This window comes from Triturus cristatus, chromosome 11 (genome assembly GCF_964204655.1).
Source record: "Triturus cristatus chromosome 11, aTriCri1.1, whole genome shotgun sequence".
Classification (NCBI taxonomy): domain Eukaryota; kingdom Metazoa; phylum Chordata; class Amphibia; order Caudata; family Salamandridae; genus Triturus; species Triturus cristatus.
The window spans coordinates 822,892,871-822,909,768 of record NC_140594.1 but is presented as its reverse complement, the minus strand read 5'-3'; the positions used below and the strand labels follow the sequence as shown (position 1 = coordinate 822,909,768).

Below are 16,898 nucleotides of genomic sequence, written 5' to 3'. Positions count from 1 at the left end.
TGACTTCTTTATTTTATCCTGGATTTAGCGAAAGTAATATTGGAGTGTGAGGTTAGTGCTTTTTGTAATAGCGATCATATTCCCCTTGTCTTGGTCTTTGATTTGCACCTTATGGGTACCTCAGGGAGATTGGAGAATTTATCATTAACTAATTTGCGAAATAAGGGCATCATAATAAAATGGGAGAAATTAAATAAGGGGTCCTTAATGCATATTCTTGTTAAGGAGAATTTTCAACCTATTTTAACATTCACATCGGTGGAGGAACCACCCAGGTCTGTCATAGATGCTTTTAGTGCCCTTTGTGCCACTGTGGGTAAAGGTCTGAGGCTAAATAGAACATTAAAATCAATCCCTTCCTCAGGCTGATTCAGTCATGCATGCACTTTGGGCCACAAGAAGCTGTAATTGGCACTCTTTAATTCTCCCCGCTCCAGTGAAGAAATCCAGAGTGCAAGGAGGTTCTATAAAGTTACCATTGAGACTAGGAGATCCGAGTTCAGAAAAGCTGCCTGGGAGGAATTGGAAAAGTCTGCTAGATTGAGGGACAACGCAGCCTTTTGGAAGGTTGTAAATCAACCCTTCTTCACTGGGTATGAAAAGACTACATTGGACACAGTTATACCGGTTGAAGTTTGGGTAGACCATTTTATTAGCATTTTTAATCCCGGTAACAAAGCTGTTGATATTGATAATAGAGAAGCAGAAGCCCATCATTCAAGGCTATATTGCGCCCTTAGTGAATCCATTGAGATAAAGGATGTCTCTCCTGCTATTATTCAGAGCCCTACCAGAAAGGCACCCGGCCCGGATGGAGGGCCTTTGAATCTCTTTAAATACAGTATTCTGTTCTGGTCTCCTATTTTAACTAATGTTTTTAAGGCATCTATAAAGGGGAACTTACTAAAAGATGTAGAGAAGGTATAGTTGTCCCTATTTTTAAAAAAGGGAACAGAAACTCACCGGCCTGTTACCGCCCTATTTCCCTCCTGGACAGCTCCCTTAAGATACTGGGAAAGATCCGTGGATCTAAATTGGAGGCATGGGTGCAGAGAAATTTGGCCCTGTCAAGAGTCCAGTATGGGTTCCGTCCAGAGATCAGCACTGTAGAACAGTGCCTAAACTTTCAGCTGATCAGTGGCAAATACGCAAAGGCCTCGAGAGTTTCCATTCACTTTGCGTTTATGGGCCTCTCCTCTACCTTAATATGGCAACAGAGTGAAGCTTTGGGATAGTATGACTAGGATGGGAATTAATCAGGCCGTAATAGGACTAATACAAAGGATCCATTGGGACACTGCAGAAAGGGTCAGGTAGGGTAAAGAGGGTGAAAGTTCCCCTAAAATTAATTCCCTTTTAGGGGTTAGATAAGGGATTGTGATGGCACCACTCTTGTTTCTCATGTATATTAACGACCTGGACATTGATTTAGCCAAGTAGGGAAAGCTTTGCCCAAAATAAAGTCCAGAGTTCTCCCGGTTTTATTGTATGTAGATGATGCAGTTTTAATGTCAAGAACCGCCACTTCTTTTATATTATATTCATAGTTTTTAGAGAGGGTCAGGATCTTAAAACAAATATAAATAAATCTTTTGCAATGAGCATTGGCCCTGCAAATGTAAAAACAAGGTCGTTTTATATGGGGGCGGGGTTGTAAATGTTTAGATTTAAGACTTTTACTTATTTGGATTCCCCCGGATCAAAATTTAACGTTGAAAAACCCACATAATACTAGGGTTGTTCAATGGTAAAGAGCTGTGTAGTCAATCTTTACCTTTGCTAGAAGGTTGGGACACAAGCCAATCAGAGAAATGATTAATATTTATAAGAGTAAATGTATTTCTGTGGCGTCATGTGGGGCAGGGGTTTGGGGATATAAGGGTGCCGCGCCATTGCAGCTGGTCGAGAATAAATGTCTTCTAAGACTTTTGGCAGTGCCCCAATCTACCCCTGCTTTTATGTGCCATTTAGAGATTGTACTGACTCAGTTGGGAGACAGGATTACGTTGAAACCCGTACTATTAATGGCGCTGAATCTGAGGGAATGAGGAAGCGTAGCTATCAAGAGAAGTATTGGAAGGTTGTCTTTCTCTGGATAACGTTTATGTAATCCCTTGGTTTAACTGTATAAAATTTGGGGTTTTCAGACTTGGGTTTGACGGAATTGTTCGGGAAAACTGAGATATCTCAGGTGAACAAGGCATTTCAGGAAAGGCAGGGCAAACTACATCAGGGAAAATTTGACAAACTGTGTGCCAGTGCCAACTACAACTTAATCAAATTGTCATATGGGTGTGAGTCTTATCTCTCCTGATTTTCTAACATGAATCCTAGATTTTATCTTGCAAGATTTCAATTTAACCTGCTGCACTTTTTTGTTGTATTTTCCAGGAAAGCAGTTTGGGGTTTACTGTCACCGAGTTGTCCCTGTGACAATGTTTCCCAACAAAGCGCAATGCACTTTATTCTATTTTGTCACTTATATTCCTATTCAAGAAACAACTTCCTGTACCCAATTCTACACTCATCTAAGATAAGATCTCATAAGGAGGCTTATGTTTTCCTGCAAAAGTTAGATAATATGGAGGAACTCTGTTGCTGTGGTAAATTTTGGCCATCTTGTCCTGAGGAAATAGATATGGGTCAGTGCAGTGAACCGTGAGCATGGCTTCGCAGAGATTTAACACACAGAGTTCTTGAGGAATTAATACCTTGATCTCACTCTCTACCAGGGTTCTTACGACCTGTTATTCTATGGTTTTTAATGTATTTTGGCCTCCACTTCGGGATGTTTTATATACCATTCATATTGCAGCTGTTTTTATAAGCTTTGTTGCTGGGATTTATGATTGTGTGATGTTATTTTCTTGTGAACTGTTTTTATTGTGCTGTTATGGCTCAGTAAAGGTCGAATAAAGTTTGTTTGGCTGACTGATTGTTTTATGGGACCGGATGGTGGAATGTTACACTGCAAGTAGTGTAAAGCAGGTCGTTATGGCAAAGCCCAACACAGACCTACCGCTGAGTTCATTGTCTGTGTGAAGGGACAGCAAGACAGAAGAATCACCAGAAAGAAACAATAAATAAAATAATGTCATTACTCATCAACTGGTGCAGACACGAGACACCACAGAGAATACTTTCTGGGGCATAAAGGCCTACCTCTACATTTGTAAGCGTGAGCATAACTTTCAGTAGCTATTTGGGAAACTAGAATCATAGCTTGTAGCTTTTATGTTTATGCAGGCATGCTCACAGCAGAGAGAGCTGTTGGTGCAAGATAGTGTGCCCATCAACATGTGAATGGTGCCTGAAGAAGAATGACTTTTTTTTACTAGCTGTTTTTATTTCCAATTTTAAATGCAATCATACCGGATACAGACCTCAGCAGTGGATGGACAGACCTCGGGGTGCAAGTAAAAAACATTATTGGGCTCTGTCTCAAAATGGATGGGGGAAGACAAGTTTGATCTCCAAAAGATATCAGAAAAAGGGGGGAATAGTGTCTGAAAATGAAGACGGAGCAAGAATGCATGTGACTTAGGAGAAACAAAAACGTATTCTAGAAGTGAGAGCTGTGCGGTGCTAGTACAACAGTTTTTTTGGGGTAGACAACTGCAATAAGGGTTTTAGTGTGCAGGAAGCGATAGCGCTCAGCAGATATGCGTAAAGTGTGAATGGATGAACAGGTCGGTATGGTGCTATACAGAAAGGGGAAACCCCTGTAACCCCTCAATACGTATAGGGAAAACCCTAAAGCAAAATGATACAATGTTACCCTGTGCACACATACAATTCAAAATGCGTAGATGCAACTTGACCACACCAGTAATATATACAGAGTTCTTTAGTAATACTGGATATTCTTTATTCTTATGAAAAACGCAACCAGCCGACACGTGTTTCGTCGGGGAAGAGTGATCCCACGACTCTTCAGGGCTGGAAATGATACAAACATAGGGTGTAAGTACATAGCATGGGGTGACTGTTGCCCAAATCCATGCACCCTCTCTACTGACCACGAGAGGGTCACACCCAACACGTGGAAACCCAAAAGGACACAACCCATATGAGGGTGTACACATTTGACAATACATGTTTAGTGTGTTGGCATCGGCGTATTCATCAAATGACTACTGGAATGAGCAAAGTAATAAACAATAAAAATAAATAAAAAACAGAATCCTATCTGGGCGTAGCGGCAAGTGAAACAGTGGTGGCATCACACAAGCGAGAAAGTAAGAGTACTTGAGAGAACCAGTGACATATACAGTGCAGTGCTGATGGAGGTGTTACGTCTGAGAGTTAAAAAAGAAAAGAGAAAAAAGCAAAAGGTTTCTCCCTTGATTTCTGTAGATTATACTTCATCCATTCTACTTCTCTCAGGTACCATCAAATGTGTTATATACTCTCTTTTTACTTCTTGCATGAACCTTTTGCTTTTTTCTCTTTTCCAGTATTACTAAAGAACTCTGTATATATTACTGGTGTGGTCAAGTTGCATCTACGCATTTTGAATTGTATGTGTGCACAAGATAACATTGTAGTGTTTTTTTTTTCCAGAGAATGACGAAGGTGATAATATTGAGGCATTTTTTGAAAGGGTGATAAAAATATATTGTTACGGGTAATATCTCCATGCGATCCAGCACTAAATTGGTATACAGTGCCCGAGTATCTGCTGAGGGCCTTCCTGGCACACATCTTGATCTCTTAAGACAGAGTGATTATATCGAGGGCAGTGCAGACCTTGGGCTTATTTCAGGATCAGAACATTCAAATCAGTGTCTTCCTGACTTACACTAAAGTGGTGCAGCAAGCGAAACTAGCCATAAAGAATTAGCTCAACAATAAGTCAAAAATGTACGCTGCTACTGATCTTCTTCAATATGATAGCCTCTTGCTGAGTGAGCGTCTTTGCTAATCATCATAATGCGTGGGAGTATGCAAAAAAGCAAGTGTTAGCAAACAGCAAGCAGAAAGCACAAGTGAACCGCTTCACCGTTACAGCAGAGTCGTAGGGAAATAGGTATGGAAGAACCAGTCATGGAGGAAACAATAGAGGACCTTAACCTGCAGGAGTCCAGAAGTAGCCACGCACTGAGTGATATTGAAGAGTAATAGAAAACCATCTGGAGAACCTAGAGGTAGGTGATCGTCTAGAGCTATTGTGTTTTGGATTACGATGCTGCAAATATACTACACTGAGGGGTAGTGTACTTGGGGGTCCCAATATGAGAATTCTCACTGACTTGTGAATTGTCAGTAAATTCTGGGGCCGATTACCCCTCAGCAGTAGGTGAAACTTGCAGTAATCAATTAATCTGTGAACTAAGAGGTCACGTTGACAGTAAACGTTCTATACAACTTAATTCCCGTTAGAAATGTTGAAGTGTTGAGCTTCATCACTGGGCGGAAAAGCAGACCTCTGAGAATAGAGGGGGGATGGTAATTCAACTAGCAAATTGTATTTGTAATTCCAGTTGAGAAAAGACTATCTGGGGAAGGGTTGGATTTTTTACAATTGGGGTAGGGTAAGACATTGTAAGTAGCACATGGATGTTGGAAATATTCAGGTGGTCATACATGTAAGCTAGATACAGAGATGGGGGATATTTTTATATGTCAGCAGAGGAATGCCCAAAACATGAACACGCTAGCAGAAAGCGTAATGTCCAGTGGCTTTAAGGTACAAGAGGGAAATTGATGGGAACGAGATGGTAGGGTGAAATGTAAATGGTGAAGAACCAACAAGCGTATTATACTTAATATTAAGTGTAGAACTTGAATTGTGTGTGGCGAGAAATGTAAGGGACAGAATCAGATGAATTGGACTCCTGGAAGAAACAAACTTAACATAACAGGAGTATGAGACAAACACTCAAATGTTCAGAAGTTATACCCTTGCCACACTAGTTCTGCCAGAGGTGCTATGATTTGGGGGGTTATTTAGAGATTGGCAGATACAGAACTTCTGCAAAAAATTGGCAGATATCTTGTCCATCCTATTCAGAGTGTATATCTGTCAATACACTCTAAATAGAGTAGAGGGACATATGCACATTTTTTGTGCATGTATCACATCAGCTAAAAATGAAATAATCCCATTGGTAACCATTGTTCTCTCAGCCACTCTTATTTATTCCTGTCAAGTACAGATGCTAATTGCTCTATTAACACCAATAGTTTGTTTATCCTTGCAGCGGTCTACCGCCCGAGGAACAACCTAGACTTCTTGGATACATTTCTCAAAATGACCCTCCAACTTCAGACCCAAGCCACGAAAATAGTTAAGGGCAACTTTAGTCTCCGGGCCTATAGGCATGGTCCAAACCAGCATTAGACATCAGACAGATGGTCACACCTACTACTTAGTCCTCATATCACAACCTCCATCACATTACCCAGCCACAGTCTTGGTCTTGCAATGCCTTATGCTCTTTTGATCTCTCTATCCCTCAATCTCAAGTTTGTAAGCCTCTCCTCATAATTCTGCTTCCACACTCCTCTAATGAATTGTTTTAATCATGAAACACCAAATGATGTGGTTGTATACTATCATTACTGTATTAAAAATCATTTTTCTTCCTGTCATTTCAGACAAGATGAAAGAAGACCACCTGCTATAGCTGCACGACCTGTAAATGAAAACAAAGGAGCCGCTTCGAACAGTGTGCCCAAGGAATCGGTAGGAGAAGTTTTATTTTTTGTTTATCTTTGACACATATTTCATTATTACTGCAAGTTTTTCTGTGATCTGGATTTATACTGCTTTGGCAGTTTATATCTTACAATTCGCTGACAAATCAAGACTCTTTGGCTCTCATGTATGAAGCTATTTTACAGCGAGAAAGGTTCTGATTGGTGAAGTCAGTCTTTCCGACCATAAAATGGCATTTTTAATTCCCCAAATCCAATTTGTGATGGTACTGTATCTTACTGAATCACAATTTGGGTTCGGAAATAGATACCGAAACGGTATTTGGAAGGGGCGTGTTAAAGGCATCCCTTCCAGATAACGATTCCCTTAGGGATTTATTAATGTTTTGCGACTGAAGTTTAGTTGCAAAACAATATTTTACCAACCCTTAAAAGAATGTGGCAAGCCATTCGCAAATGGCAAGAGTTTCCAATGGGACCCCTTCCCCTTTGTGAATGTTCAAAAAAACGTTGTTATGAGCAAGCACAGCTCCATTAGACCACTGCCTGCTCATAAAAAAAGGTTTGTGTATTTCTTTTTTAAACACACCCTGTTTTCCTTAAAGAAAAATCGGATGTTAAAAAAAAAAATGTTAAAAGCTTTCACAGACATGCTGGTCTGCTGACCCCTACAGAGCCTGTCATTGTAGCCAATCATATTGGGTCATAATTTATTAACTACCTTATGAATAATAATGAGGTAGGTCGAATTGTGACCCACTATGAATTGGTATTTGGAAAACGAACCTATTAATACATAGGATTCTCCTCAAAAAACCAATGGATTCATTAGAAGTCGGCACAAAAATTGTGACCACTTCTAACAAATCAATTTTTATTCATCCCATTTAAGGAATCACAAATTGCGAATCGATATTTTTCACAATTTACGATTTTTTTAAATATTTTTTATATGAGGGCCTTTAGCTTTTAGAATTTTTTATGCAGCTTGGTACTCTCACTCACTGATTAAAGGAGGAAGAAGGAGAAGCAGTAATTGCATCCACTTTTTACTACACTCACAGTTTAAATGTTTTTATCTTCAGGATAATGAAGACTAAGTACAAAAAAATCTTTAGTTCTTGTTGGAGGATAAACCAACATGTACAAATGATAGAAATTTTAGTAATTTAACAAGAGAGCGGAGAACTCCAAAGGTGTGACACATTGTTAGAGAATTTTTCTTGTTTATCAGTTTTGGGCCAATAGTGTACAGATCTAGAGCCATTTCAATCGAGCTTCAGTTGGAGATAGCCCATATCACAAGCTACCACTGTACTTTGTAAGTCTCGCCGGAGAGCCAAAGTCTCATTTAGGATGATACATAATAGATAACCCCCTTTCTTAGCACTTCATGTGCACCAGGATCCTACAGCATACTGACAAGTAGGGTGGAGGTAGTCACAGTGGTTACATCCCTGCCTTGAATACAGCATGTACACATACCTCACATTAATGGGTTAAGCAATTTAGGGATGATAGCAGATTTACATAGTAAAATACTGCCATTAAAAACAAAGACACAAATAAGCTAATAAAACAATGGAGTTATTTCTTTAGATAGGAAAATAATAAGAGTAATGATTGGTAATAATGACAATAATGTTTCTCGTTCCCAAGCATTGATTTTATTCAAAAATACATCCATATTTAATATTGCTTGATGGCAGAATGGTAAATGTATAGCATAATACAGATGTATTACATTTATTTTCTGATGAATACTTCTTCCAGCAGATTCCTCACATTATATATATCCCAAGATGCCAGGCTGGATCCAGAAACATTTCTTGCAGCAGTTCTCCATCACTGCCAGGTGGTGTCAAATTCTGCACACTCAACAAATGACGACACTGGCTTGTGAATTGTCCACTTGGCACTTTGCCATCAATTCCTGCTTTTCCTCACTGTACTGTCATGGAATTGGAGTACTTATTGATTAAACTAGGTCAAATGTTATTGCCTTAGGTAATACATACATTTTCGGTTATTTTGTCGTGCTGGCTGAGACCACAGCTTTTTCATGTTATGGACCGCTAGACCGAATGAGGTCAGAATTATGTCATACCCATCTCTAGATTTTTCAAAGATAGGAAGAGCACGTTTCTCCATCATAGAATTACATAATGGGACATCTCTATGTTATTTCACATAGTTGTAGCGTATTTCTCTCCTGTCATTGTTTGGAGTGAATTCCAAGCAGAAATTTCTAAAGGAGGGTTCAAGGACCTCATCCACCTCCGTGGATATGCACATTTAAGTTACCAATAAAGGGGTCTTGGGCACTCAACCCTCCTCTAAATATTCATGTCAAGCACATTCTTCTAACATTCCACATTAATCAATAAATAATTGATGAGAGAGGTTTTAGCATCACAACTAAATTCGTTTTTTTGCTGAGGAATCTGAGAAGGTTCGACCATTCAAGAACCATAGCCCATATTTTGTGAGGAAAGCTGTAAATGCTTTACCCTTCATGTTCATCTTTTTTCCAGTTCATGGCTGGCTTTGGTATTCTGAAAAACAATGCAGTTCGAGAGGGAGGGTCCAAGGGAAAGGTTTTAAAGACCACTAAGGATTATATCCCCAAGCAAATAATGGCAAATACAAAGAAATCCTAGGGTCCAATCATATACCAATAGTGTATATAAATTAATAATACTCCTTCAAGAAGAATGTATTAGATAAACAAAAGAGTTGTGCTCATAAGATCATCCAAGGGCAGATCCCTTTCTAGGACGTAATCCCTCACTCACCAAAGGTGACATGCCTTATCATAGGGACTCTCCTCCCAAAGGAAACTCCTGGTTCCTTTGAGTGCTACAACCCCCTCACTGTGAGGGAGGAGCTCTGGGATGTTTTATTGGAGTGTGAAGGGTATCCTAAACCCACCTATGATGAGACAAGCGTATGAGTGAGGTCGCAGCGCAAAGTAATCAACAATGTGAAAGAGATGTGAAAAAGTGAGTGAAATCTAAAACTGGTTAGTGGGCATAGAACAACAATTTTAATAAAGATATGCCTACTGTCAGGATTAAAAAAGCAGTGCACCAGCGGTATGGATTTGAACCGCTATGGTGTGATGATTATTGGTCAGCATGTTTCAGCCATAATGATCCATAATCGGATCAGGCTTTCATCAGGACCTTAACAATTATTGCTGCTGCTGAGAAACAGTGAGTAGAACAGAAGGATAAATTCAACAAAAAAGGATTCTTTGTATTTGCCTGGCTTTGGTATGCCCCAACACAGATCTTCTCCAAGAATCTTGCTGTTGGGAACCTAACGTGTGGGGAAAGTATTAACATCCCCGAAGATTATTAACATTTGAGCACCTTTGCGCTAATGTAGTCCACATAATTTGCCAAACTATGCCAGACTCGGACCTCTGAAGACCACCTCGGGTATATAAACATTAAGAATGTCGACACTGTCGACCTCATTCCTAAAATTCTAAATCCTCATATGTACAATTTTGGCATTTGTATAGGCTATAATAACCTGCTGTGATTTAAAGTGTAATTTACTTAAAACCCAAACTGACATAAATCTTCAGGTGGAGCAGTCTACGGTATAGAATCATTACCTATCATTGTTGAACCTGTCCCCTCTTCTGAACCGAAGCCAACACCTTCCACATTGGCATTTTCCCTCGTGACAGACAGTTTGGTTTTCATTGTGTTGAAAAGCAGCTGGCTTCTATGCAACCTACGCCTTATCTTTTTCTTTGACTGCTCCCAACTCTGTAATTGGTTCGTGGTATCCACCGATTCTGCAACATCACCCAAGTCATTCGACTTCAGCTGCCTTCTTTTAAAAATCGGTACACTGGTGGGTAATTGTTAATTCAGATAATCCCCCATTCATATCCTATGTTGGTTCAATTGGGGAACATTCTTCTGCCTTTGCCACTCGAAGGGTAGTCGTATATATAAAGGTGCACTCGTCTGATGCATGGGCATTGGAAAATAGCCTCCTTAGAGAATACACTCTCAAGTTCGCTTTTTCCTCTAATGGCTCTTTTGACCTTTCACCTTGCCTACTGGTAGGCCTTCACTTTTAGCTCTCTTGTAAGCCCTGCATGTTTCAGTGGTTAGCTTACTAATTCCCAAGTGCCCCAGTTTCTTCTTGACATTAATGCAATGACCCCTTTCAATTATAGCTATGCGTTCTACATCCTCTTTTTATTTAATGGGGTCAATTAGATCACCTTTCAGAATGTTTCCTGGCCTTCCTGATGGGGCACTACCCTTGGCTAGTTGTAATGATTCCGCCATGGCACTGTTAAATACCACCTCGGTTTGAATGGCAACCTTTTTTTTATGCTAGTGCTAGTCAACACTTAGAGTATTGTTTTAATGATGCAATAGGGTCCATGCTGCACAAGGATTTCTGTAATAAGAGAAACATATAGTTCAGTACTCTGTTCAAGGTTCCTTAAAGATTCTGAAATAATAAGATCTTGTTTATTAGTAATTCTTGGAGTTCCCATATTGGGCCTATCCTGAAAAATGTAATCTCCCAAGCAGAACCCCAAATTACTAATATACTCATAAGCACAGGAGTTGAATTTGGATTTAGATTTTTTAGGATTAATATGCGATGCGTGCATCAACAAATTACACTCTTTTGCTGCAATCTTGTATGTCTCCTTAATAGGGTGCTGCTTTGTGGTGCTCGCCTCGCTTGATTCGAAGTTCGCGGTCAGTCATAGTTTTTTCTTGGAAACGTCTGTAATTAAATTTGACTTGGTATTTGGTGTGGCAGTACAGTCAGCCTCCGCAATCGGATCATCGTAAGATATTTGCATAAGCCCCAAAATCAACTTTTTGATTTTGGGCAAAGAAGCAAGCAGCCTATTATCGATCCTTAGTGACCATCAGTGGCCATGCTTGCTTTCCCCAGGTTTCTGTTTCTGCTCTGATGTCAAACAACTAGGCCTTTTGTGATTGTATCCGCTCCAGTCCAATCAGATATCTTAAAGACTGTATCGATTGTGGATCAATAATGGATAGATTTTTGCTCCAGATGACCCAGGCCCACCTACTGCAAACCCCAGTCAAGACCAACCACCTAGCAACAGCCAACACCAGCCAATTTCCCTGACTGCACATGCCAGTACCAGATGCAACTGGATTAGGCTCTCAGTGAGCAACCAAGGGCTAAGGGTCAAATGGATATGCTTGAAGTATGTTTATAGGGTGTTAAACATCACATCCCTTCTTCCAGAGTCGAGTTGGGTCCTCAGCCACCATTCAAGGTATCTGATACTGCAGAAATGAGTTGTATTGAATTCCTAAGTCCCAGTCAGCTAATTGAATCAGAACATCCAGAATCCCCTGGGTGTAGCCCTCACCATGCAGGAGACACCGACGGGGCCCGCACATTGACTGCCTTGTTCGTGCTCCTGAGCCCGGCAGGTAGCAGCATACGTTTTACACAATGCGACTTGTTGCAAAACAAATTGCAGGAACCCAACCCCGGGCCTAGAGCTGCCCACCACTCTAGTGTTCCAGGATACGTGGATGATGTTGGATGGTACGTACAGGATTTTTGCTTCCCAGTATTACAGGCCGCCAAGACTGCTCAATACTAGATGTACATGCACCGCAGGAGCTTCCTCTGTAGCTCTCCAACAGACCATGCAGCAAAGCAGCCGCCGATTTACATAGGCAGCTCAGCCTCACAGACTTGTATCTCTCCCTTCTATGAGCTGCTGTAGAGCCACAAATTCTGGCCTTCAAAGTCGGCATCAGCGGATTCCTGGAAATTCCTGGGCAGCTGACACAATCCACACAGACCCCAACTTAAATGCTTTAGTTCACCATAGACCATATGAACAGTTGGGGGCACCCAGAGCCCCACAGGAGGCCCCCCACCCGAAGTATCAGTTCCCAGGGCGCATCAAGGGTGTGACACCACATGCCTAAAAATGGCACAAAACAACCGCGCCAGTCCGACTGTCTCTACTGATACTGTGGCTCGGTTGACTCCCGAGCAGCTCTGTACACTCTCCCTTCGTCCTCTCCGTCCATACCTCAGCGGCGCTTTGTGTCACTTCTGCTTACACATTCCATGGCTATGAATAGAGCCTTTGTCATCTGTTAAAATCTAACCCAATGAGTTTTTGAGTGAGATGATACTCTTTCACTGTTTATCTGCAGAGAAAATTTGATATCCCTCGAATAATAATTTCTAGAGAAGTCATGTCTTTTGGCTCCCAATAAAATGGTCGATATTTCATATAATATTGTATTCCAGGACTTGGAGCTTGACATCATTCAGACCAGTTAATTTCATACCCATTAAAGTTCCCCCGGAGTTTGGTATTTCTGGGATAGAATCATGTGGTGATGAGACTATCAGCAGCATATTCTTGCACGTGAATTCTCGTGAACCATGTTTAACGCTTTACACATTGTTGTTTCCCTGATTGCTATACCTTGGGGTTCTACTGCTAGATTAAATAATAAGCAGGATACAAGGCACCCTTGCTTAGTTGATTTGTACAGGTTTATATCCACACAGCTCTAGTTGCTCAGGGTTACAGCACCATTGAAACTGACTAAGTAACCTTCCTTTCCTCTTTCATCCCCAATCACAACATCCTTGAAATACACCTTGCTTTTCAGGAGGTGGAGGAAGTGGGCTATTGCATTTTTAGCGGGGGGGGGGGTTGCTATGCGGTGATTGGTTCTGCCAAGCATTGTTTGAACACCTTTGGCGTGATAAAAGTAAACAGAATCCCTTATCTTCAAATAAGGTATGAAAGTCCTGCAACATGGCTCGTTATCATGTTTGAAAAAGGAATGCTGACTTATAAGACGTCCAAGGATATATTGGATATATTCTATGTATATAAAACCTTATTCACAAAAGGGTCAAATCCACATTGGACTTATATGAAAAATAAAACGGTGTTCTCGCTAAGCCTGGGGCTGAGCAGACAGGCACACTTGTTGGTGAGATACCTCCAAACACTAAAAAAAGTGCCCAACACAGAGACAGACAATTGAAATTGATGAATTCGTAATAAGCCCCTTGTAAACGAATATAGGTGTTACTGGGAGGGTCAAATCTACAAAGGAAATACTGTGGAAAGAAAGATTTGGTTTGTCGTATTTGCTGTACCTGGTGTAAGTTATGATTATCCTGGAAGGATAGGGCGCTTACATGTTTGTTTTCTACCAGTTGATTTTGGACATTTATGAAATGCAATACAATGGAATTAAGGGCAAAGGTCAGATAGTGTATAATGTGTGTCAGCCTAGAGCACTGATTCTTAACCTTTTGACTTTTGCGGACTCCCACTGAATCATTACTGGAATCTGGGAGACCTCACTGAATCATTATTGGAATCCGGGGACCCCCTCTTAGTCATTATTAGAAGTGAAGGACCCCGGCCTAAGCATTTTCGATAATTTGAACCTCAAAACAATAAACAGAAATTACAGATACACAAATGAAGCAAAAAACAAATGTAAAAAAAATGTTATGGGAAGGATGGAGTGTTTTTAAACCCAATTGAGGCCACTCATCCACCATACTGCATTCTTTTTGATGCATTTGCTCTGCTCCCACGAATTAATCGGAACATACTAACTTAATTTTTAGCCTACAATTATGTGGTAATGGTAAATAAGTCCATGTAGCCGAGGTGTAGATCAATGAAGAAGGTTTATTGTAGATCATAAGGTAACTCCGTAGATTATAGTAGTGCGAGCCCCACCAGGAGCAGCTCCCTTGCTGCTCAGCCCATACTCCCAACTGACACTCATCCACCAGGCATCCCCAACATTCCATTACCTCACATGCACCAGCATTCCACAACACATCCACTCTGGCTGAGCAGCAAGGCAGAGAAGTAGGAAAGATGCATGGCCCTGAATACTAGATACCACACATCTTCCCCCTTTACAAATCAACAACAAGGAATAACATGCTGCCCATAACGTCATATAAACAGGACAGCACAGAGCAAATCATGGGCAGGAAATCAATCAATACATCAGAAGAAATAACGGGAAATCAATCAATCAATAAATACATAAGATGAAATCATGTCGCACATCTTCCTCCTTTTCCGTAGTAAAACATAGCAAGAAAATACAAGATACAAACCCTGGTTACAATAAAAACAAAGTTTCACATGCTAAAGGCTGAAGGAGAACAAAATATTGCAAGAAACTCGTAAATGATAAAGAAGAATATGAGAATAAAGCATAATTCTCACCGAATGCGCAGTAATACAAGCACAAGCAGAGATAAGAGAACACAGGACAAAACGTCCAGAGTACACCAGTACACACCAGTTGGTCAGACAAGCATGCATGATAAACAGCGAACGCTAAAATGAAAATAAAGAACAACCAGGAAAGGAAGAGGTACACCCAACTTGGGAAACACACAGGAAACTCATACACGCACACATGAAGGGGTGAAAAATACACCCGCTGGAAGTACCTACAATGATAACATTTGAGAAGAAAACCTCAAATGCCAGACTATCCCCACACAATATCATACTTTAGCGCAAAGGAAGAATAGAACCTGACAGAAATAAATAAGAATCACAGCAAAAGATTACAAGAACAGGAATTTTGTAAAACAATTACTGTAAAATAAATTCTCATGTAAATGTAGGTGATGAATCCACACTATATTAATTGCAAAGGGTGGAAGGTCACATAGCTAGAAAACTATAATAACTAATGCCTTAACTAGAGGCAAGTTTATTGTAAACTTGTAATTAAAATACTGTAAAATCGTGTAGGAAAAATATAAGTGACAAGTCCATGGAGAAAGAATTGTACAGGTGGAAAGTCACATAGCCTGAGGCTATTATAGAGCATACCTCAATCAGCAAAATTCATATAACTAAACTTGTCAAAAAATTATTGTAATGTAACATATCATGCAAGGAAAAATGTAGATGACGCGGAAAGTCACATAGCCCAAAAGATCATAAATCGTACCTCAAACAGAGAAGAATTCCTTACGGAACTTTGTAAATAAATTGCTGAAGAATAACTTATCATGCAAGAAAAAGTACATTTAAAAAGTCATCATGCAGCAACATACAGCAAGTGATGAATCCACGTCCAAGCATATGCACCAAAAGGTGAAAAGACCCATAAAGGCAAGCACTAAAAAGGCAGAAAGTAGATTGACCGGTCAAACATTAAAAAAATATAGAAAATGCATAAAGAGAAGGAATAGAAAAGATCAAAAATAAATCTGAAAATCAAGGCTTAGTACAGAAGAGTAAAGCATAGCACATTAGCAATAAACTGTTTTTGTTTTTTTTTTAAACAAATTTTATTTGTCAAATGCACATACAGCGGAGCTCTGTAACCCAGAGGCTTCCGTAGCATCAATGAACAATATCCTGACTTTGACAGTAATCTCATGTAATAACAAAAAAAGAATAATGAAGGGACATGCATATAAAATACAATAAATTAAACAAAAAAACAGATAACACCCCCCACCCCACACCCCATCGTCAACCCAGCAAACGTAATCGGAGCTACAGTTCTACCCTTGCTATGAAAAATGTCCAAGAGACACCATGCCGCCCGGTACACGTATGATGCAGGCCCCCCAAGACAAGGGAGGAGAAGACTACAACCCACACAATCCCTGCGCTGGAATGGGCTCCAATTCCAATCCCCTGTAATCCGCCCAGCGCTTCCAGATTTTATAATGTTTACGCGGGCAGCCCCGTGCTATAAAAATGGGGGCATCAAGGCCCATACAGAAATCCAGTCCTGCCTTCCACACTGAGACGGAGGGTGCGGCCGTCGCCTTAAAAGCCCTTGCAATGTCGCACTTGGCAAGGGTAAAGCCCAGGAGCATCAGGTGGCGCTTGTAGACGTTGCCCCCTCTGTCATCCATAACATGCAGGAGCACTAATTTAGGAGACCGAGGGAGATCCCAACCCAGAACCTCTGAGAGGCATGCCAGTACACCCCGCCAAAACCTAGTTAGCGCAGAACAATCCCATATAGTATGCAGCAGAGTACCCTCTTCATACAAGCAGCGGAGACATTTCGGGGATGCCACCAGACCAGCCCTGTACAGTCTGACTCTAGCAAAATATACCCTATGGAGGTATTTAAACTGGATGAGTCGAAGGCTCATAGCAATAGCCGCCCCGCGTGGGGACGCCAGGGCCTCCGTCCAGTCCTCCTCCTCAA

The 16,898-nt window shown here is 40.7% G+C and overlaps 1 protein-coding gene across 1 annotated transcript in view; it reads left to right on the top strand.

Moving 5' to 3' along the window:
* Nucleotides 1-16,898, top strand: part of ADAM9 (ADAM metallopeptidase domain 9) — a 764,238-nt gene that overhangs the window by 671,488 nt on the left and 75,852 nt on the right. The window contains exon 20 of the mRNA XM_085634568.1: nt 6,601-6,688. Coding sequence (XP_085490694.1) covers nt 6,601-6,688 — 88 coding nt within the window. The remainder of the gene's footprint in view (nt 1-6,600; nt 6,689-16,898) is intronic.